At 30.1% G+C, this 23,098-nt stretch overlaps 1 protein-coding gene across 1 annotated transcript in view; it reads left to right on the forward strand.

Annotated features, from left to right (window-relative positions):
* The window catches only part of ft (cadherin-related tumor suppressor fat), an 817,460-nt gene that overhangs the window by 773,555 nt on the left and 20,807 nt on the right, over positions 1-23,098 (forward strand). Inside the window, exons 12-16 of the mRNA XM_075367925.1 lie at positions 6,844-8,420; positions 13,945-14,593; positions 16,960-17,236; positions 18,102-18,218; positions 21,400-21,733. Of these exons, the coding sequence (XP_075224040.1) occupies positions 6,844-8,420; positions 13,945-14,593; positions 16,960-17,236; positions 18,102-18,218; positions 21,400-21,733 (2,954 nt within the window). The remainder of the gene's footprint in view (positions 1-6,843; positions 8,421-13,944; positions 14,594-16,959; positions 17,237-18,101; positions 18,219-21,399; positions 21,734-23,098) is intronic.

Here is a 23,098-nt window from a genome sequence, read left to right on the forward strand (position 1 = left end):
AAATAAATACAAAGCATGTTTTTAAAGTAAAGTACATTTTTAATTTGCCACCTGTATATGCGACATAAATAGATGGCACTTGAACACCTTGGTTATTTCATTTAGTTGTCAGCTTTTAGTAACAATAATTTACTCATTTTGTTATTAGTTGTTAATATTCATCCATTTATTATAATGAGTAAATATTCCACCAAGTGTGAAGTACAAGGAGTAATCCAGTTTTTGATGGCAAAAAACAATTCGCAGCTGAAATTCAGAGGTAAATTTTTACATTAAGGAGCCAAATATTATGAGTGTCATTAAAGTAAGATAGTGGTGCTGCCATTAATTTCGAGAAGGGCAAACCAACGTTCATGATGAAGAATGTAACAGCCTGCCATTTATGATAAAAAACGATTTGATTGAAAAGTTAATGAAAAAAATTTGAGAAAACCACACTTTGCCAGATTGATTTTTAGACACGGTTGCCTGTGATGTTTCACAATCTTTGATTTTTGAAATGCTGATTGAAAAATTTGTTTATAAAAAACTTTGTGCCAAATGGATGCCATAGACACACACAAAGAAAAAGATTTTGCTGCAGTACATGAATTTTTTAATTGAAGGTGATGAATTATTTCATCAAATTGTTACCGGAGATGAAATCTGGATTTCTTATTTGATCTTCAAAAGAAAACAGCAGTTGATGATATGAGGGTATTCTTCATCTTCTAGGCTGAAGGCGTTCAAACAAAAGCATTTGGTAAAGAATCTTATGGTAACTGTGTTTTGAGACAGGGTATCTTGCTTCTCATTTTTAGTGACGGCAAAACTACTGTGAATACAATTATTACTGCAAAACATTAAAAAAATCTTAGAAGAGCTTAAAAAACTGTCATTGTGGTATTCTTTTGTCAGCTATCTCAACCCAGCAGGTTGTTGTTTCTAATAAAGCTGAGATTTTAAATATTCTGTTTAATGATTTATTAACAGATGATATTGTAACTAATGAAACCTTGTGTCATCTGCAAGTCTGAGAAGAAGTTGTTGCTTATTGCTCTGATGTTTTGTCTGTGGAAAATAAAAGGAAGAGAGAGGTACATCTGATAATAATTTGCTGGTAGAAATAAAGCCATGGGTTTTGATGGAATTACAGTGGAGCTCCTTGTCTGTTCTGTCAGAATTTGTGTTTGTATTTTGACTAGAATTTTTAATAGGATGATTTTGCTGTCTGTTTCCCTGTTTGCTGGAAAAAGGTGTTCTAAAATTGTTATTTAAAGGTGGTGACAAGGACCCCACTGTGAGCTTCTCTTATAGGCCATTAACACTCCTGCCAGTTACTGGAAATGTTGTGGAAGATTATTGTATCTTAATATTATTAATAGTTGGAAATCTAGAAAGTTATTGATAGATGATCAGCATAGTTTTTGCCCAGGCAAAGGGACAAAAAGATCCTATTCTTAAGGTTATGAACATTGTTTCTTCCAGTGAGTCTGAGTATGTCTTAGGTATCTTTTTGGCCAAATAAGGGAGTTTTTAATAATTTCTTATGGCCCTCTGCCCTGATTCAGTTGCTGAAGCTTGATCATATGCAAAATGAGCTGAATATATTGTATAGTTATTTCAACAGTCTAGATGTTGTCTCAGAAGTAGGAATAATGCTATCTAAAGATTGTTTACCGGGTAGTGTTTCAGAACCCCTACTCTGGGTTGTTGAATTTGATTCTTTGGTGTGGTTGAGGTTACTCATGGATGCCGCGTCATCATATTGCAGTTCATGGGCTTTTCCTGGTTAAAGGAGATTTGATGAATGAGATTGAATTCTGGCCAGCCTAGACTTAACAAGATACTCCTGTTGTGGAGTAACATAAGATGGTGTTTAGCTTAGAGAAAACAATGATGATGTTGCTCAAGGGCAGACTAGCTGTTACACAATGACCTTATGTATCAATGGCAGGTTATCAAGTTAGCTGTATCCCACTGCAGAAGTATCTAGGTATTATCTGTGGTGAGAATCTTCAATTCAAGGAGCATTTTCAATATGCTGCCAAAAAGGCTTGTTCTGCTTTCTTTAGTGTCTGGAGAGCACTTCACCACTGATTGGGGGCTTAATTTCAGAACCATGCATGTTCTATATAAGGGTGTATGCGAAGCTGTAATGCTATATGCTGCACCTGTCTGGGCTCATTGAATGAGGTACAAATGTTATAGGAATATTTTGTTGAGAGTCCAGCATCTCCTACTGTTATTTGTGATTGGTGCCTACAGGACTGTTTCTCAAGAGGCAGTCGTTTCTGGTATTAAGCACATTGATATCCTTGTGACTGAGCGCTAATTACATTATAATGCTAAGAAGATAGGCCAATTTACCTCTGGGTGCATAAAAGAAATAGACCACTAAGGTTTCAGTTTATGTCACGTCAGGTGAACTGAATCATCTGATGGCCATTACACACATTGTATTTTTCCTAACATGAGAAGTATGCAGGTAGTTAGGTGGATTTCCCCCAATCCACCTATTACAAGTTTTTTTCTGGACGTGGTGCTTTTTGAGATAGTTTGGCCAGATTTAGTTTGAGGCATGTGTCCAGAGTGTTGGGCCATTGATGATGTGTGCAATGTCTTATATTTCTGCCCCAGGTACGAAGCTGACTTACCAAAGTAGCTAGAGAGGTTGCAAGGATCAATTCTGGTTTTGATTTGCAAGTTAATTGGAAAACCAAAAGGAAATGGAACATAGTTGCTGGCTTCCTTAGATACCTAGCCCTGTGGAAGTTAGCTGAGGGGGTCTGATGCTGTTATAGATATATAGATAGAATAGCAATCCAGGTGGCTAGGAACCCACCTGAGTGCTTACTTCGCCAAGAGAGGCATTTTGGCATTGAGCCCTGGTTAGCTGAGATATTCACTGTTGAAATGAGAATGGATGTGTGGAGAACTCTGTGATGGAGCTGCGGTGTGGGAAGGTGTAGGCATTGACCTCGCTTGTGAAAGCAGATCAGAGTGGAGAGAAATAGTATATGTTTTCATTAGTGCCTTATTAAATTTTTGAATCTGTTTCTTAATTTTTAAGTCAATCAAGAGGAATTTGACTAAATTGAATTGCAGGACAAAATTTTCCCTGTTGCAATCAATTCTTGTTTTGTTGGTATGAGGATATACGTTTTGGTGTTTAAAGATTCAATCAAGAAAATGATCTAAGTGCATAGTCTAATTGGATTTAGATATAGGAAGAGTTCTTGTTTGAAACCTTTGGTGTTAGAGGAAGGCGCAACAGGGATTGTGCTTCTGCGAATCAGTTAATTTGATAGTTGAGGGTTGTAAGTTATGGTAGGTGGTTGTGGTGTAAAGAGGCCATACGAAGGCAAGAGTAGGTTCAGTAAATATACTGATGGAAATGTCTACAAAGGCATTTACATCGGAGGCATTCTGAAAGAGGTCAAACTGATGACTGTGTAGTATTACCAACTTTAGAGGGTCTAAAAGATGACCTCCGATAAATCCCATCAGGGCTAGGAACAGAGGAGATGGTGTGGCAACCAGGATTGTCAAAAGGCAGGAGTCTTCGCCCATAGGGGTCAGAATGACAGTGTGGAATGCCATCCCACAGATTTTTTTTTGCATGACAATGCTCAGCCATACACAGCAAATCAGACAGTAAGGCAAATAGAAAATGTTGTTCAAAAATCTTCAATCATCAACTCTTCCTGACTTAGCTCACAATGATTATTTTCTTCATCTTAAACAATGGTTTAAATCACAAAAGTTTGACAATGACAATGAATTGAAAAATTGCATTACTGCATGATTTAAATCACTGACAGAATTTCTTGAAGACAGAATGAAAAAGCTAGTGAAATGCTGTGAAAAATGTGTTGTAATTGAAGGTAGATCTATAATAAAGTAAATTAATGGTATCTTTATTCGTAAGTAATAAAATTTGTTCATATTTTTCACTTTTTATTTATTTCAAAATGGACCTTACTTTAAAACCACTCTTTGTATAATTGATTAATTTTTTTTTAAATATTGACTGAGGAAGAATGATTTTTTATCTTATTTGCAAATTAAATTAAAATGCATTGTTTTTACCATTAAATCACTTGCAAAAAAAAAAAGGTCTTCAAACATGATCAGTAAGTGGTAACATTTAATTAATAATTTAACTTTTTATATTTAAAAAGAATATAAAAAAGTCACTCCATAAATTAGTTAATTTTTATTGATTGGGTTAAATAAGTTGAAATAGCAGCTTGTGAATGTTATTTAAATTTTATTGAAATTGGAAAAATTAACTAAAAAACAAATTAATGAATTACTGCTTTTTTCCTATCATCAATGAAATGTGAGTGGTATATTGTTGATTAGATTACTTGTAAATTTCAATAAATATGCTATTTACAAGATAAATAGTTTATCTCTTAGGTTATTCAGATACATAGAAGTATGTGTTTTTAATTATGTTATAAGGAAAATGTGAAATAATTTAAAACTTACTGAACATAAAGGGCATGAAAATGATTAAAGATTACGTTTAATATTTCATAGAAATCATGAGTATGATCTCAAGTAGTATATGTAGATTCAAATAAAAAAATATCTCTATGTTATAGATGTATAGTTATCTATAGCTAATAGCAATACAATATTTTTAATTAAAAAAGAATAATAAGATTTAAGGTTCGCTTTGAAGGTACCTTTTCTTCAGTGTGGAATCTTTTGTTTTATAAGAATTAACTGAATACATCTACTGTATGACTTGAATATTTTTACATTGCAGTGGTACCGAAATCATTGTTTTAATTAATATCCATTCATATTCATGACTTGATATGAAAACCATTGTTTTAAAACACATTATTGAGGAATGTGCATAAAATATTTCAGTTGTACAGCTTCTGTATTACAAACATTCCTATTTTAAGTTTGTTTCAGAGCATGTCAAATTTTTTTATTGTTTAACATAACATCGTGCTAGTTTTTTTTTTTTTTAATTTAAAATAAAACATTTAGTATTAGAATTGATTTGTTAAAAATCATACTTTCTAGTTTTGTTTGGATAACTTATCAAATGTCATACAAAATAACTAATTGAACGCATTCAGTTTCTAATAAATTAAAATCATATTAAATATAATGTAAAATAATGCAAAAGATATTGTTCATAATTTTTATATTAAATATTCTCTAAATGTGATTTATTACAATCATCAGTGTGTATTATTTTCTAAGTAGCCTTCTGATTAACTACTGCTAATCTATTTATTAATTTTTAAGTTATAGTTCACAACATAAAAATAAATGTTTGAAGGTTTATATAAAGCTAACATTAATTTTTCTAAATTGCATAAATTTACTTTCTTAGCTATTATATTATAGAATACTATAAGCAAAAGTACTGTGCATTTTTCTGATAACATATGTTGGAATCAATCTTGCTTAATTTCTTTAGAATTGATAAACAAATAAGCATGCAATTTGTGCAGTGACTTATGTATATGGAACATTTCTAATTCTCATAAAAATTAGACAAGCACTGGGTAACTTCCCTAGGTTAAAACTTCTAGGACACTTTAGGTTAAAACTTCATCAGTGATTTTTTGTAGAAATTAGCAACAAAGTAAAAAAAAAGTTAAATTTTAAATTAAACTTCCTATCACTTTCCCCTTCTTACCAATTAAAAAAAAAAATCTCATTGTTCAGAAGTTTTAGTTTTTACATTTTAGGATAGAAATATATTTTTAAATAAATGATATAGGAACTTAAGGGGCACAGTGTATCCCTCTCTTGAATCCAGGGGTAAGTTTGAAAATCATGGTTAATATGTTTCTTTTACATCTTTTTAGAATGTTTTTTTTAATTATTTTCATTAGATAAGGAAATAAATTAAAAAAGAAAAGTCCAGTAATTATTTTTAAGTAAATAATAATAAATAAAATAATTATTTTCAAATTAATCACCAAGGAAGTTGCTAAATTTTAACATTTAAGCAAATGCCAAGAAAGCTCATTTTTAATTTGTACTAGTTCTTATGAAATTAGAAATGTTTTGTTTCTTTTTCTCAATTATGTTCAAAATTTATACTATACTGACAAAATCTCAAAGCTTTGCTATAGATTTTAATTGTTCAATGTTTTAATAATATATAAACTTTAATAATTCAAATAGAGCTATAATCAACATGGTCTTGAAAGAAACAATTTGACATGGCCTTGAGTTTTGATATGTAATAACTAAAGAGAATGAATAATTATTAATTAAATAAGATCATGATTTCTGAGACACTTTTCCATGTATTTATTTCTTTACACAATTAATATTAATGTTTATTCAGACAATAGATGTATTAAACTTTTGCATCTTGTAAATATTAAACCCAACATTTTTGTCATCTATCAAAAGAAATGAAATCTTTTGATTTCATTTCTAAAAAAAATTATAGTGAGTAGCAATTTTACCTGATCAGATGTTACATTTAACACCTAGATTCATAGAATGTTAAAGCAATTAACAGATAAACCCCATGTTTACCTCTTAAGGGTTCTATGCTGACATGTCCTTTGCTTAGTATGTCTCAATGTGTGTTTAAGAACTGTCTGCCCAGAAATATGGCATGCTAGTGGCAGTTTGTTGCCTTTTTTTAGATTGCTATTTATTTGGGGTTAAAATACATGAGAGCTTTATTTGTTATATTGTCAAAAACTTAATTTTTCCAATGATGTATATATATATATATATATTATTATATCATTGGCAAAATTAAGTTGCCAAACTTTTAAGGAAATCTATAAATGTCCTTAAAAGTTGTAAAAGTGTAATTAAATGTTAATGTTAAAAGTAATAATCTCATGTTTATTGTTTCAGATTGAGGTAGAAGATAGTGGTGAACCTCCAATGAAATCTCAGCATCCAGTCTCAATTGTTGTCCTTGATCAGAATGACAGTCCTTCTACTCCTCGTGCTGTTCATATTCTAGTCTATACATTTAATGACATGTTCCCTGTTGGAAAGATTGCCGATGTCCATCCAAATGATGCTGATACTTCTGGTGATTATCAGTGTAAGCTGATAAATCCTAATGTACGTGGAGTGTTCTCAGTTCCAGTCGGATGCAGTTTACACGTGTCTCGAATAGCAGTTGGTACTGGATACTCTCTAAGTGTATCAGGAAATGATGGAAGACATCCGGATGTCGTGTCTACAGTTACGGTGGAGTTTCTTTCTTTTGATAATTCAACTGTTGAGAACAGCCTTACTGTTCGCATTGAAAACATGACTGCACCTAAATTTCTTACCCATTATTACAAAGGTTTCTTAGATCTCATGAAATCGGCATTTGATGTGAGCGATTCACCTTATCTTTACAGTATGCTTGAAAAAGAAAGCGGTTTAGAAATTGCTGTTGCTGTGAAAGGGGCTAAAGGATATCAAAATAAAGCACATGTTCTGGATGTTTTGTCACGAAAGCAGGATTCAATTCAGCAATTAGTACATTCATCTCTCGTTACCATCGGATATTCACCTTGTCAGAATCCTACGTGTGAAAATGGAGGTTCTTGCAGCGAAGGTATTAATGTTTTTGAAGATACTAGGATTACAGATAGTCAAACATTGATTTTCACATCTCCACTAGTCACTCATGATTTCACATGTAGATGCGTCGATGGATTTACCGGTAAAAGATGTGAGAGACGACAAGATCCTTGTTCACCTAATCCGTGTCAAGCTGGAGGATCTTGCAGAAGACAAGGATTCGATTTCCAGTGTATCTGTCTGCCGCTTCGAGAGGGACGCCTTTGTGAATTAGAACGTGGTGATGCGTGTGATGGTAATCCTTGCAGAAATGGTGGTTCTTGCCGAGAGAGTCCTGACGGCTCAAGTTTCTTCTGCCTCTGTAGGCCAGGTTATCGTGGTAATCACTGTGAAACAATCGCTGACTCTTGTCGTCCAAATCCTTGTCTTAATGGAGGTCTTTGTGTCAGTTTAAAACCAGGCTATCGGTGCAGTTGTCCAGATTCAAGACATGGAAGACATTGTGAAAAATCAACATTTGGTTTTAGTGAACTTTCATACATGACATTTCCTCCTTTGGATGCTAGTACAAATGATATCTCTATGATATTTGCCACTACAAAACCTAATGCTTTGCTCGTTTATAATTTTGGAGCACAGACCGGTGGACGTTCTGATTTTGTAGCTATAGAACTAGTCAATGGAAAGGCTGTGTTTTCATATGGTGGTGCAAGAACTGCTATTACATCAGTTACAGTTGTAAATGGAGATTTGTCTTTAGCTAATGGTGAATGGCATAAAATTACTGCTACTAGAAATGGTCGAGTGATTTCTCTTAGTGTAGCTTCCTGTTCAGAAAATGGAGATGTATGTCATGAATGTCGACCGAGTGACAGTTCATGCTATGCAGATGACATCGGACCAGCAGGGTAAGGTTCTATTATTATTTTAATTAATACTTTATTATATTTAACTATTATGTTTAAACCTAGAAATATTTAATTTATGTAATATAAACACCTATAAAATTCTCAAACAAGACATTGCATTTACCTACTATGTAGAATTGTACATCTGTTGTCATTTTTCAATGAAGACTGTTATTGCTGTAATGTACTTTTTGGAATTAAGAATAAATTTTTATTAATAAATGCGGATATCTTGGGGTAGTGCACTTTCCTTAGTACTGCACTTTATGGAATAGTTTTCTAACTTAATTTAATTTTTATGGAATACTTGTCCTGATGATGTATCCTGTTAAATATTTGTAAAATACTATTGTCAATCTGCTGCTGCTCTAAAATAACACTTCTTTGTAAATATACCAAAGGAGTTAACAATTTAAGCCAGTTTGGTACTTTGATTTATCCAGCTCCTTTTACCATCTATGGTGACAATAACTTCATTATTGGTAAAAAATCTCTTCCCTCCAAGCCATTTTTTTAGATTTAAAACAAATGATAGTCTTTAAAATCAGATCGTCTCATCAACTGTTACAAATCAATGTAAAAATTCCTCTGGATTGTGCTGAAAAAGCTCAAGACAATCGCTTGAAATGTTTTTTCAGCACTGTTTTTGGTCAGGCATGAACAAACACAGCACCCAACTAGCGTACAGCTTATTCATGCCCAAATATTCATGTAAAATATTACATACACATTATTTTGACATGCCTGCAGGCTCTGCTGTCTCATTCACTGTTATTCGTCAATCCGGCAAAATGATTTTATGCTCTTTTTCTATTATTTCTTGCATAATCACTTCAGAAGGGTGTCTACTGCATGGTTCATCACTAGTGCTTGTTTGACCCATTTTAAACTCTACAACCTGATGTTTAACTGCTGTATTTGATGGAGAAGAGTCTCTCAATGTCGAGTCAAGCTCTTCTTTAATTTCTTTTGCATTTAAGTCTTTCAGAAAAAAGTATTAAATCACTGCACGAATTTCCAGTTATTCCACTTTCCAAAAAATGCCCTAATTCTAGACTTTGAGATACTATTAATATTATACTATGTGATGCAGCAACTTGAAACATTTGTAGTAAACTAATGAAGAATGGAAAATGAAATCATGCGACGACGTTGAGAAATTAAGCCTACTTATGCCATCTCTGGGTGAAGCCTGGAACTTCTCACCCCACCTTGGTATGAGCTGGTGTGTAGTACTAAACTGCATTTAACAAATGTTACAGTAGTTCTTTTTGTTGTTATATTGCTCTTATAAATTGCCATTTATAATTTTTATGTAGATAGTTTATTAAATTTTTAATTTTTTTTATTTGTTTAAGCACAGTATAATCTTTATTCTTAATCAAAGAAATTTCCTCATTATAATAAGTTGAATAAAAATAGTTTTTGTTCTGTAAAAAGAAATTATAGCAGCATTCAAATTAGATTGGCATTGACAGATAAGACGATGACTGATTTTATAACTGTCTTGCCTTGCTAAATACCAATAATAATCTTTAAATCTATAAATAATGTTCATAATAATGTTGACTGTTGCCAAGATGGTTGTGCTTTAATAAAATAGTTTGTTAGTATGACTGGTATTTTTTTTTATTACAATTGTGATTATCCTTAACAAAATTCATTATTGAATTTATAAAACAGTTGTTAATCAACATCTGTTGAGAATTTATAAAATAATGAGCATATTAATGAAGATTGTATATTACATAGCATTCTCAATGGTGGGCTCTGCTGACATGGCTTGTTACATTGATTTATCTCTATAGCAGGGCAGAATGTAACAAGTTTTAAAATATTATGTATCTGTCATACATTGTGTGTACAGCAGCACTGTCACGGGTTTGTTAGAACTATCAAAAACATTCTAATTTTTATAATATTTATTTATTATTAGTATCTCTAGACAATAGGACTAGAGTAGGTATCTATTTAAAGTACAGGTTTATGAAAACTATTGTGAATGTATTGCATGTATATGTATGGGTGTGCATGCACTTGATATTAGTGTATGTGGCTTGTAACTGCAAGTAGCTATTAATTTAAAATGTCTGATTATAGTGTTACCCTAAAGTTCACTTTTTGCCAAAAAAAAGTATTTAATGATTGATTTTATTAAATTTGTTAATAATGAATCTTGATTGATATTGATAATTAAAATACAGGATTGTCATAAAAGAATGGTTTAAGGCATGAATTAAATAAAAATATTTATAATTATATTATTTTATTTGTTAAATTCTTCATCTCAGATAGTTTAGTTGCATAATCAATAAATCTCATCAAATGTGTAAATCAATATTGGTAAATCTATAATTGATATTCAATTTATGCCCATACTCAGCGTAAGATATCTTTTATATGGTTGTAATTGCTTTCTTAATTCTTTCCTTTAAATGATTCAAGTCACATAATTTAAGCAAATAAACAATGTTTTTAATCTATCCTCACAAGAAAAAATCACACGGTGGTTAAGTCTGGACTTCTTGGAGGAAAAAGTATTTATTTTGTGAGATGTGTATATTATAGATGTTCTGAGAGGGCCTTCTCAGCTTATCCATCTGTCTGTGAATTTTTCATTCAAAACCAGAAAACAAATGCATTAAAATGTGGGGTGCACCATTTTTTTGGGAAATGAATTCAGTGTACATTCTCGAGTTCAACCAGTTGAGGAAAGTGATGGTCATTTAACATATCAAGCTAAAAATTTTCATTAATAGTCATTCTTTTCAGCGAAGGAAGAAGAGCTCAATTACATAATTTTTCATTAAACCATATCTAACAATTTTAACTTCAGATATGTCACATGTTTCCATAAAAATTATGTAATTTAAAAAGTATTTCGCTAATTTTATAAAATTTTAGCAGAGAAATGAAAACATTTCTCTGTATCAGATTGCCTTATTTCTTACAGAAGCTGGATTTTGTACTCATGCCAGTATAATCTTTTATGTAGAAACTTAAAAACAGTTGTTTTTGTAATTTGTAACTTGAAGCACTTATGATCGATGGATTTATAAGATGATCTGATTGTCTAAATTTGTCCAATATTTTCTTCTGATACTGGTGGTCTTCCAAGCTGTTTTTGTTTGAAAAAAGATTCTGTTTCTTTGAACTGATTCTATTAACACTTTATACCTTTTTCATATGACTCCTTTTTATTTGTACAAGTATGTTGAAATGCAGATTGAGCTAAAGTTATTGAAAAGTTTGGGATGCCATAAAACACAGTTTTTTTTTAACAGAAAAAGTACTAGACTCCTCAGCAAAAATTCAGACTGACTCAGCAATTAAAATGGCCATTACATATTTTTTAGATTGAGGCTTTCAGTGCTGCCAACATAATTTCTCAAACTGACCCTAGTACTATTTGATCTGAATTACTGAAACGCCACCATTCTTTATGATAATCTTGTGAATGTATTTGAAAATATATATAAAATTTCACAAGTTATATTTCATACTTCATTGTCGTTAATCTTCATATAAATATTTTGAATTTTAATTTAATTATATTAATTAAATAATAAATTATATTAAATAATTATCATTTTTTATTGCATTTTCATAATCAGAATTTTCTTAACAATATTTTTGACATCAGTTAAATTAAAAAAACAATAAATTTGTCTAATATAAACCATCTAAATAATTTCAATTGCGAAGTCTAAAAAAAAATTTGTTATAATATTGATAATATATTGCTGTTTGTTATTATGTCAAGTTCTCTGGATCTGAAGGTGTAACATTTAGTAATTAAACTAAATCAAAACATTCTGAATGATATTTACTTTTATTAAATTACATATGCTCTTTCTATTAATAAAGTCTTCTGTGTAATCTGATTTCATAAATACCAACAAACACTACCTTAATAATTCCTATTTGATTCTGATGTAAAATCATACATTTACTCTGAATTAAGTTATGGAGCAAAAATTAAATATGTGATTTTAAAACAGTTAATAAGTAAAATATACAGGTCATCACTATTTTTGGTATTGAAAAGGAAGTGGGTATTTTATTCAGCATTTTTCTTGATAAATCAGAATATTGATTTCAAAATACTGTACTTGTATGATATCACATTTTCCAAGTTACCACCACCTAAAGCTGTGTATTGTATCATAATGTTAATGTATAAAAGCCATACAAAGTTTATAAAACAATCCTAACAACAAAATTTAGGCCTAACTACATGTTGGTGTAAAAATGCAGTTGCAATACATCTTACTTTATTTTAGTTTATTAAGACTTTCAGGAATTTATAGTATGAATAGAAATTGTACTTAATAGAAATAAGTAAGTAAAGAATTATTTATAACAGAAATGATTCTTCTCTTATTTTTTGTTACATTTGCAGAGAATTTATCATAACAATGCTAAAAACTGCTTATAAACATTATTTTGGTTGTTCTTTAGGATACCAAGATGAAACTTGGGCCCTACGTATACCATTATTAAATGTTATGTTAAATTAATCTGATGTTTATAAGAAAAGAATGAGCATTTGCCTTTGGAAGTACCAATGATTTGGCAGAAGCCAAGAAACCATTATCGCAATTGATACTTTTACTAAACAAATATTACTGATTTTATTTTTTTTTAAATAAAAGCAGTATTGTATATCCATCAGCTATGAATATAAATAAATGTTTCATCTGCTATGAGACCAGTGCCTCATGATGAAGAGTTAATGATTCCAGCAGCATCAGCTAGGCTAAAAATTTTTGACCAGTGATAAAAAAATTGACAAATTTTTAGCCAGTGGCTAAAAATTTTAATTTGTAGACCAGTTGTATTAATAAAACCTAGGTTAAGATTAGATTCAGTAAGTAAACTTGAACGTACTACTGATAGCCACGTAACAAATGACACACAAGATTTGTTTTTATGACAAAAATTGTCAAAAATAATAAAAAAAAACCTGTTTATTTATTTGGACAAAACATCTCCATGTCTATGATGTATTTGAATTTTATTTTAGATTAATATGACTAATAGATTTACAATTTTTTATTTGTAATTTAATAGTAATGGAATCAAAATTTTCTGCTAAGTATTATCTTAGAAAACTATGTATTATATTGTTTGTTATTTTTCTTTTATTATTGTGAAAAGAACGTAATTTCACAAAATAATAAATGTACCTTAATTGCATCTTGTTTGACTATATGTTCTGTGTTATGCTAGGACATTTTCAATTTCTTTATAAGTAATGCAACATTTAGTTCATTATTTAACACTATTAGCAAATTAATATATCTTTCACAAATAAAGTTATTTAATGGTTCTTTGTCAAACCCCAATTCTAGCCACTGTGAATTAAGTCTGTTTAATTCTGACTAGGATAGCTACAAATTTTAAAAATATTTTATTTCCCATTCATTTATTTTCATAGTGTATGTTTAACTTATTACTATTGTTATACAATTTGATAATTCTTAAATGTTAATTAATTGATTTCTTTTCCTTTGTTTTACAGAACTTTAAACTTTAATAATCAACCGATGTTTGTTGGTGGTTTAATGTCTGCCGATCCAATACTAGAACGTCCAGGTCAAGTACACTCTGATGATCTTGTCGGCTGTGTTCATAGTGTAGCTGTCAATGGAAGATTATTAAACTTGACCAATCCTTTAAGATCACGTGGCATTGATCCTACATGTAGTAAATCTGCAAGAAGTCCTTGCTCCAGTTCATCAACCGTATTGTCATCAGATGGAATGGAGACATCATCGGTACAAACTCCTGTTTGTGGTGCATCAGGTGCATGCTATAATAGATGGAAGAGTGTATCGTGTATCTGTGAAGGTTCGGCTTTGATCTCACCTAATTGTGTCGAAGCATTAGAGCCAATAACATTAGTTGATGGTGGTTTCATAGAATTTAAAATCTCAGAAACGCATAGAAGAATGCAACTTTTAGACACATTATATGGTGGTTCAACGATATGGAATTTAAGAAATATTGAAAGACATAAAAGATTTGCATCTAGTGATGCTTATGGACCTTTATTACCAGCAGCATCCGTCGCTCAACCACCAAAAAGAATAAGTCTGATGTTTCGTACACTTAGAAAAGATGGATTAATTTTCTTTGCTGCTACAAATAAGGATTACACTTCATTAGAGGTATGTTAATATTAAAAAGCCATCAACTAAGATTAAGCCATCAACTAAGATTCTAGCTGTGTTTTAACTAATAAGGTATTTCAGTTTATTTTGTATTCTCTACCTCCTCTTGTTAAAATTATGTACTTCAAAAGATATCTTCCAGAATATCTTTTGGAAATGATCAGCTCAATAAATTATGACTGTAGTTGTAATTCCTGCAAAAGATAACTTCATACTAATATTAATTAAGGTTGGTAACATCAGTCATCACTGGGTAATAAGACAAATGCAATATGGAGATATATATAAAATAATATCAGTATGATCCTAGTTAATCAGAGTTATGGGATGAAACATTTATAATTAACAGAAATTTTCAGAAATAATTCAGGTTTATCCCATTTGATGCTATAAATTATTGTATTGGGTTAACAATTTATCTTATATGTTTGAAAAATTAAGTGAAAAATGGTTTCATATTTTGCCATATATATTTATGACTTCAGTATTACTAAAAATTAGTGATCAGGAGGAATTTGTCGTACTAAGATCTATTAGATGACTAATCTATAGAACGTAAATGTTTTAGACATAAAGATATTATGTATGGCAAGTCCCAGTAAAGGAAGTAATCAGTTATATTTTATTTTTATGTTTATTTACTTTTAGTATAGTTACCCCTTTATGTAGAAGTATCAGTACTTACAGATGGTTTTTTTTCTATAAGATAATTGTTAGAAAAAGGCTGCTAGGTTTTTTATTCAAATTTGTAATTAGTTCTTTATCAGCAATTTTTTATTACATGTATTTCAGTTAAAGTAAGTTTGGTCAAGAGGAGTTATATTGTAGTAGAATCTGAAGTAATTCATGGCTGTACATAATGGCTTCAAAGATTTTGTTGAATATTGGAAAACGTTGTTAGTAATAGATTAAACACTGTTTTGATATAAGACAGAAACATGAATCATAAATTAATAATTTAAGAGCAAATTCACAGTATTATAAAGTAATATTGATAGCTTGCTGGAAAAACTGGAAAGATATAACTGCATGCAAATCATATTAAGGGAATGGAGAAGGGCAGAGTACTAAGAAAGACATTTTAATACAAATTAATATTAGGAGACCAATGGAATGTCCTTTTCCAGTGCATGGTGAGAGGTAGAATCATAGGGTCCCTCCAGGTGATTTTTAGCACTAATGAATCAGATATGCAATGGATAGGGTAGATGTAAGAATAGTGTGACGAAATGAGGATTTGAAGAGGCCTTGCTGCAATTGTGATTCTCCAAAGTGAACCATTGAATGTATTGTGAAGAAATAAAGTCCCACTGTACATTTTGATGGTAGTTTGCTGGAAATTAAAAGTGTGACTGAATCACCTTTGTAGTTAAAAAAGTGTGTTAGTAAAAGAAGACTGTCCTCTGTAAAGAGACAGAAGACAAAGAAATTTGAAGGAATATATAAAAAGAGAGGCTCTGTATGAATCATCTACCTTTAAAGATGATAATTGATAATGGAAAAAAGTCTAACAACCAACTTGATGTACTAAGAAATCATGTTTTGTCCCTTTTTGCAATTCATGCACTTTTTGTTTTATAGATACTATGAATGTATTCAAAAATATAGTAAAACTATATTTATGTTTGTTTAGAATGTAATTGGATTAATTACCCTCCACTCATTTTTCAAAAAATTTATACTGATTTTATCATTCAAATCAAAGAAAATATTTTTACCTTTAATTTATAAAATGTGGATTTAGTTAGAAACACTCTTGCTATTGATTCCCCAATATATAGGATTAATTATGGAACTAATTTATTAACAAAAGAAATATGTAACTGTGGAATAATAAAGAAAAACAAATGCATTATGTAACAGTGTAAGAAAGAGGGAAAAACTAAAACGTAGCATAAACAAAGTCTGTGAATTTTGTTTATTGGAAAAAATTTAAATAATCAAATTTGATCAGTAAGGTAAAATGTAATATCAAGTAAGGCAATAAAAAAGATCTTTCTTGCCTCCCATGATTCCAAAAATGGATCCTAAGTTATTTGTTGAATAAAATTCTTTTGAATATTTTAGAAAGAATGATGTCTTAAAAATCTTTTCTAACATACTCAAAGAAATATAATAATACAATTTATATTTCAAATAGGTAACCCATGCTTTAATAAGCTGCAGTTTAAAATTAATTACACGTTAGATTCCTACAATGACTAGAACTTGTTAGACTTGTGTTAGATTATTTCATTTCATGAGTGGATTAATTTCTACATTTTAATTATAATATAAAAAAGTAGTTTCATTTTTCATCTTGATTAAAATGATTATTTGTTTCTAGTATATTATAATTTTTTTTATTGTCAAATTTTTTTCAGCTTGTTGGAGGCTATCTTGTGTATGTGTCACAATTAAGTTCGGCTGGATCACCTGTTAATATGACTGTGACAGACAGAGGAATGCTTTCTGATAATGAATGGCATAACCTCACCATGATCTCACATTATAGAGGACTTCGTTTAATGGTCGATGGTGAACGTGTTGGGGAAGAGCTTGATTCTGCTGGTGTCCATGATTTCCTTGATCCTTATTTAACTGATTTGTTCCTTGGTGGTGTTCGTAGGGATACATTACATGGAGAAACTTTGCCTCCAAGTAAGTTCATCAGTTTAAAATTTCATAATTTATTTTATATAATTTTAGTAAAGATATGAAGCTTAAAAAACAATTTCTGTTAAATAGTTTTGAACAGTAAAATCTCAATAATTTGTCATGCCTTGTATTCAAGAGGAAATTAGAAAAAAATGATGAATTATAGAATAAAATAAGCAAAATTTTGACGAAATGTTATAAAAATGTATTCAATAATATTATTTATATATCGCTGTTTTTCACAATTACTATATTTTATTCTTTCCTTATTAAATATCTTTTGTGTTTGTATATTCACGAAAAAGAAACTACGTTTTTCTGAAAGACTTGCTTGTACAGTTTCTACCTTTTAGTTAGATAATCATGTTTTATTTTTAACTTACACTGTAGAATTAATCAATCAAATAAAATCTTTACCACATTTCTTTTTATAGAAGAATAGAACTTAAAAAGATGATTTAGCACAATTATTCTTATAATAATAATAATAATTCTTATAATATATTCTTCACAATAATTCGTATTTATGATTATTCCGCCTAGGAAATATGTCAAGATTATCTTGTAAGATAATCTTGAGTAAGAAATTTTGGATATTTATTTACAGTCTTTTTAATATTTACTGATCAATATGACGTAACATGATGGTACTTTTTCAAAGTTTTAAAAATTATTAACGATTTCTTTCAAATTATGTTAAAATTGTTCTTCCAAAAAAATATCAAATAATATTCATAGACTAATCATAGGTATGACAAGAAGTGACAAAAGAGATGGCCAAATCATTAATATAGCCTTGGTTGTATTTAAATATTAATTACATTAGTATTGTTAATGTTTTCATTATTTTTTATATCCTTTTTTTTAGGTTTTTCTGGATGTTTAGCAAATTTTACTGTGAATAATGAAGTACAACCAATGAATGGATCTGGCAGCATATTTTGGGACAGCGTGCAGTATGGCAAAGTATCACCTGGCTGTTCAGGTGAATATGTCTTTATCAGTTGTTTTTTTTTTTTTTTTTTATATATAAAACTGCATATATTTTAAATAGTTAAGAAACTGTTTCAAAATCAACTTTTTTTAAACTTGTATACCTTATTAAAGTTTTTTGTACTATTTAAAAGTATAATTTATTAGTCGTAGTTTTTTGTTGATTAATTTATTAGGTGATTAGTTCTGCATCAAATTCTTAGTTTGACAGAGTCTGGAATATGAAGAAGTAGCATCATGAAAGTAGATGGAAATGAATTAAGAATGAGATGGCAGTAGTTGAATCTAAATGTTCATATTTCTTGTTCAGTTTTGTTACTTCATACAGTTGGAATTTTTTGTTTCATCACTTATGAAAATTTTATTAGTTGGTGCCTTTTAAAAAAAAGTTTCATTTGGTTTATTAATTAGTCTAACAACTATCTATTATACTTTTCGTTTATAATTTGCCCTGTGTAGCAAATTTTTATTTCCTAGTGCATATCCAAGGCAGCCATTAGTATTCCAGAGCTGGGTTTATCAATGGAACTTTTTTTTGTAATATATAATCTGTATTATATTAAACAGAGTTATTTATTCATCAGGGTTGTTTTAAAAATTACTGAACTGATGTGAAAAATCTTTCAGTACATTATTACATAATCCCCCTTATAATGTTACATATTTCTCTCCTGCTGGTATCACTTCATGGTAATCAAATTAATATTTTATAGATAAAAATTAATTCTGTTTGTGAGGAAACTGTTTAATCACACATCCAATAAATTTCAGAATCTGATTGTATGGAACCTTAAATAATATCACTTCTGAGTCATCTTCCAGTGTCATCACTAGAGTTGGAAAGATTTTATTTTGGTAATATCCCACCACCACCATCACCACCACCACCACCACCAGATATTTTTCTCCAGTAAAAAATTTTAATATTTTGATATTCAAATCATTCTTTTACAAGATGATTCTACTTCAGCAAAAATAAAAATACTTCATAGAAGATAAAAATTCCTCACAGGAAAGGTTCATATCCCTTTTTTCTCCACAGCTTCTGTCTCCCCCAGCCACTAGAGTAATAAAATTTGATATAAGTTATTTAAATTTTTATTTTTTAAGATTTGTTTGACTTTAAAAAAATTAGAACTCATACAGGATAGGTTTGATGTCTTTTCACTCTGAGGGCTTGTCCCGCTAGCTCTTATTTTATAAAACTTGAATTTTAATGACATACAAACATTTTTTTTCAACATGTTTCTACCGTAAAAAAAAAAAAATGCATAATGAGTTTTGGGCTAACTAGCCACAGTGGACTGCTCTAGTCCCCTACAGCTCTTTAAATTTACAAGAATTAAAGTATTATGATATTCAAACTTTTCTCTTTAAAAGTATTTTACCTTAAAAAAATTGAACATTATTTAGAAAAAGATTTTCACACCTTCTTGCCTTTCAAATAGGTCATTTTTTTATGACCTAGGTTAGTATTCCTTGTACTCTAAGGGCCTGTAGCTCCCATTCATTCAAAAGTGAAAGCTTGGAATATTTAATCTTCTTTTTCAGTACTGTGTTTTGTTGGGGCCAAAAAATATTTAATGATATTGGAATATTACAGTTTGGACTGGGTTGCCCACTCATTTGTTCGTAAGTTCCTTAATCTCGTTCATTAACAAAAAAAAAAAATGTATGATATCCCAACTTTATTTTTTATCAACATTGTACTTTAGTGACACAAAAAATCTTAATCACATCAAAGAAAAGTCAAGGACTCTAATCAACCGAATTCTTCATTTAATTAAAAATAATTATTTCCTGCCTACAAATTATGAAAGTAAAAATACTAAGGGTGGCTGAAATGTAATGTCGAATTACTAATAACTCACAAATGAAAAGAGGTAGCCAGATGAAATAAATATGACATAAAAGTACATTTTATTTTTAAGAAAAGTTTATGTTTATTTTTCTATGGGCTACAATTTACAGCTATACAATTCTCTCAACGGTGAAATAATTTTCTCATTTTGTCAATGAAGAAGGTCTTTCTTTGATCCATCACCTCACTGTGTCCATCAGTTCATTGTTTTTGGTGAAATGATCACCTAGAAATCCCTCTTTCAGTTGCGGAAAGACGTAAAAGTCACAGGACACCAAATCTGATGAGTATGGAAGGTGTGGAATAGGTTCAAATTTCAGTTTTATAAGAGCCTCGGTGATTGCAAAAGATGTGTGTGACCAAGCATTATCATGTGTAAAGGAGGTATTTCCATCTCTTTTTGGTGCTTCTTATCACAGAACTTGGTCAACCTGTGAAGTTCATCCTCAATATTTGCTTTTATTAGCTTCAAATACACAAAATTTTATCGTCTCCTACTCACAGTACTGCAATCAACAGTGAATAAAAACCTTTATGGCTTTTAGATGATGACTGTTACTAGTGTTTACTCTTTCCACTGTTAAAATTTCAATCACTGTGCATTTTTTTTTAGATGTGTTGACATAGAAACCATACTCAACACCATAACAATGATGACTGACAGATAATGAGAGTGTTTGGGTCAATGAATTTTGGAATGTTATTAGTAAGTTAGTAAAACTACAAGATAGGACCACCTGTTGCTTTGTCCAACATTTTGTGTGTTACTTTCCAGTGTGTATTATATTTAGCCGCCCCTCGTATTTTGATGTTCTAACCATCCTTATTTTTTGAGCCTGTAAAAACTCAGTTATATTGATCATCTGAGACCTCCTTTGTGCTACCCTAAAACCATCAGTTATAAAAATCTGATGAGCCACATAATTATTCCAAAATTAATGTCTGAAAAAAATATTTGTTGACATAAATGTGTATTAACTAAAGTTTTTGATTACATATTATCAGTGTGATCTAGACACATCTAGTGTTTAAAAAAAAGGCTGATGTAAACTAGCACATTAGTATCCATTCTTTTATTGTTTCTGCCTGTTACTTAATTCATAACAGCATTGCTGTTTTAATAAAATTAGGATATAAATATTTTTACCATGATTGAATTATTTTTATGTTTTTACATGAAATATTTTTGAAGTACATCTACCATCTAACATTTTCAAATTACCCTGTGTGTAATAAAAATTATAAATGATGACAACAAAACATAGTGAAGCCACTTATTTCTGGTTATTAAATATATATTTTTTTTTTACAGGACCTGTAGGCGTTGGAACAGCAGTGACAACTGACCCGTTGTCCATCGGTATTTCTCTTGTGCTAGTCTTTTTTGTCATTTTGCTGGTGGCTATATTGGTCAGTTTTGTGGTGTTCCGTCTGCGGAGGCAAAAGAAAGAAAAAAGTGGTAGTGGAGGAGGTCATCCGAAACAAAATGGTGGTGCTACACTTGTTGCTGGCGGTGTTCCCGGTGATAGTGGAAGAACAGGACTTCATCCAGAAGCCACTGTTCCTGGATTTATGACTGATAATGGCGATGTTATCCGAGGAGTCGGTGGACATCATTTAGTAGGACCTGAACTAATATCAAAAAGGTGGGTTTTTCTTTCATTTTATATTTCTATTAATACCAATAAAATTTATATTTAATCATAAAAAGAATGTACATTCACATATATTAAATGATAATAATATAATAAAAATGGATTAAAACAAAATAAATAGTATAAGCTTATATTCTTCTAACTTAAGAAACAATGATTATTGCAATTAAAAGTTACCAAACTTTTTTGTTACATATACATTGCATAGAATAAAAAGTAGTGAGAAGAAAGTAATTTTACTGTGAGCCATTTCGGAATGTTACACAGTTCAGTACATATTAACTATGAGAGTAAACTGTGTACAGTCCTTTCTCTGAAGTTGCATGTTTCAGTTACATTCTTTACTAAAACTATTTTACACAGTATAGTAATAGTAACGAAGTACTATCTTCTGTTCATATAATTTTATAGTATAACAGATACTTTTATTCTTAGCCATGAAGAAATTCATATCATGTTATTTTAGGTTTAGAGGTTAACTTAAAAATGGTAGAAAAAATTTTGTTTAGTGATTTATATTAAACAATTAATTCAGATTATAACATAATTTTAGCATTTTATAAACCATGATGGGAATTGGTGTTGACTATTCCATAGATGATAAAAAAAATAAATGCTAGAAGAAAAAAAATTTGCTCAAAAGTACTGAAGATAAAACATTTGCTTTATCAAATTGTAATCAGAGGATCATTATAAGTATAAAATTAATGAATGGAAAAGAGAAGTTGTTATAATACATATCAATCAACAATCATTATATAATAATGACAGTCATGCAAGTATTTGATGAAAATGAATGAGTGAATCAGTTCAAAATAAAATTGTAGTTTTGAAGTTAAGATTAAAAAGTATGCTGTATTAGGTGACTGCGTAACATGACAATTTTTCTGGTGAAAATATATATAAAAAATAACTTTTGGTAACAAGTAGTGAAAATACTGTTTACAATATGCAGCTATGGAGAATGGGAATATTGAAAAATACTATTTACAGTTTGTAAAACTGAAGAATGAACATTAAAAAGTGATATTTATAAAATGTGGAAATGAAGAAACAAATTAATAGCACAAATGCCACAAAGAATCTGGTTTGTTGCTACCTATGATGTCTGTTATGGTACACTAACCCTTCTAGTGCACAGTAAACATTACTGTTACTTTAAACATTCCCAGACAGAACTGTGCATCTATGTGTTTACTCTTTCTAAACTTTGTTGAGAAATAGATAGGTATAATAAATATTTAATATTACACTGATACACAAAAAAAAAATGTTTAATGTTTCTCTGTGTGATACCATTTCTTGAGTTGCTTTTTTACATACATTACAGATCTGCAAATACAATTTTTCTATCAC

Source organism: Lycorma delicatula, chromosome 6 (genome assembly GCF_047948215.1).
Source record: "Lycorma delicatula isolate Av1 chromosome 6, ASM4794821v1, whole genome shotgun sequence".
Taxonomy (NCBI): Eukaryota; Metazoa; Arthropoda; class Insecta; order Hemiptera; family Fulgoridae; genus Lycorma; species Lycorma delicatula.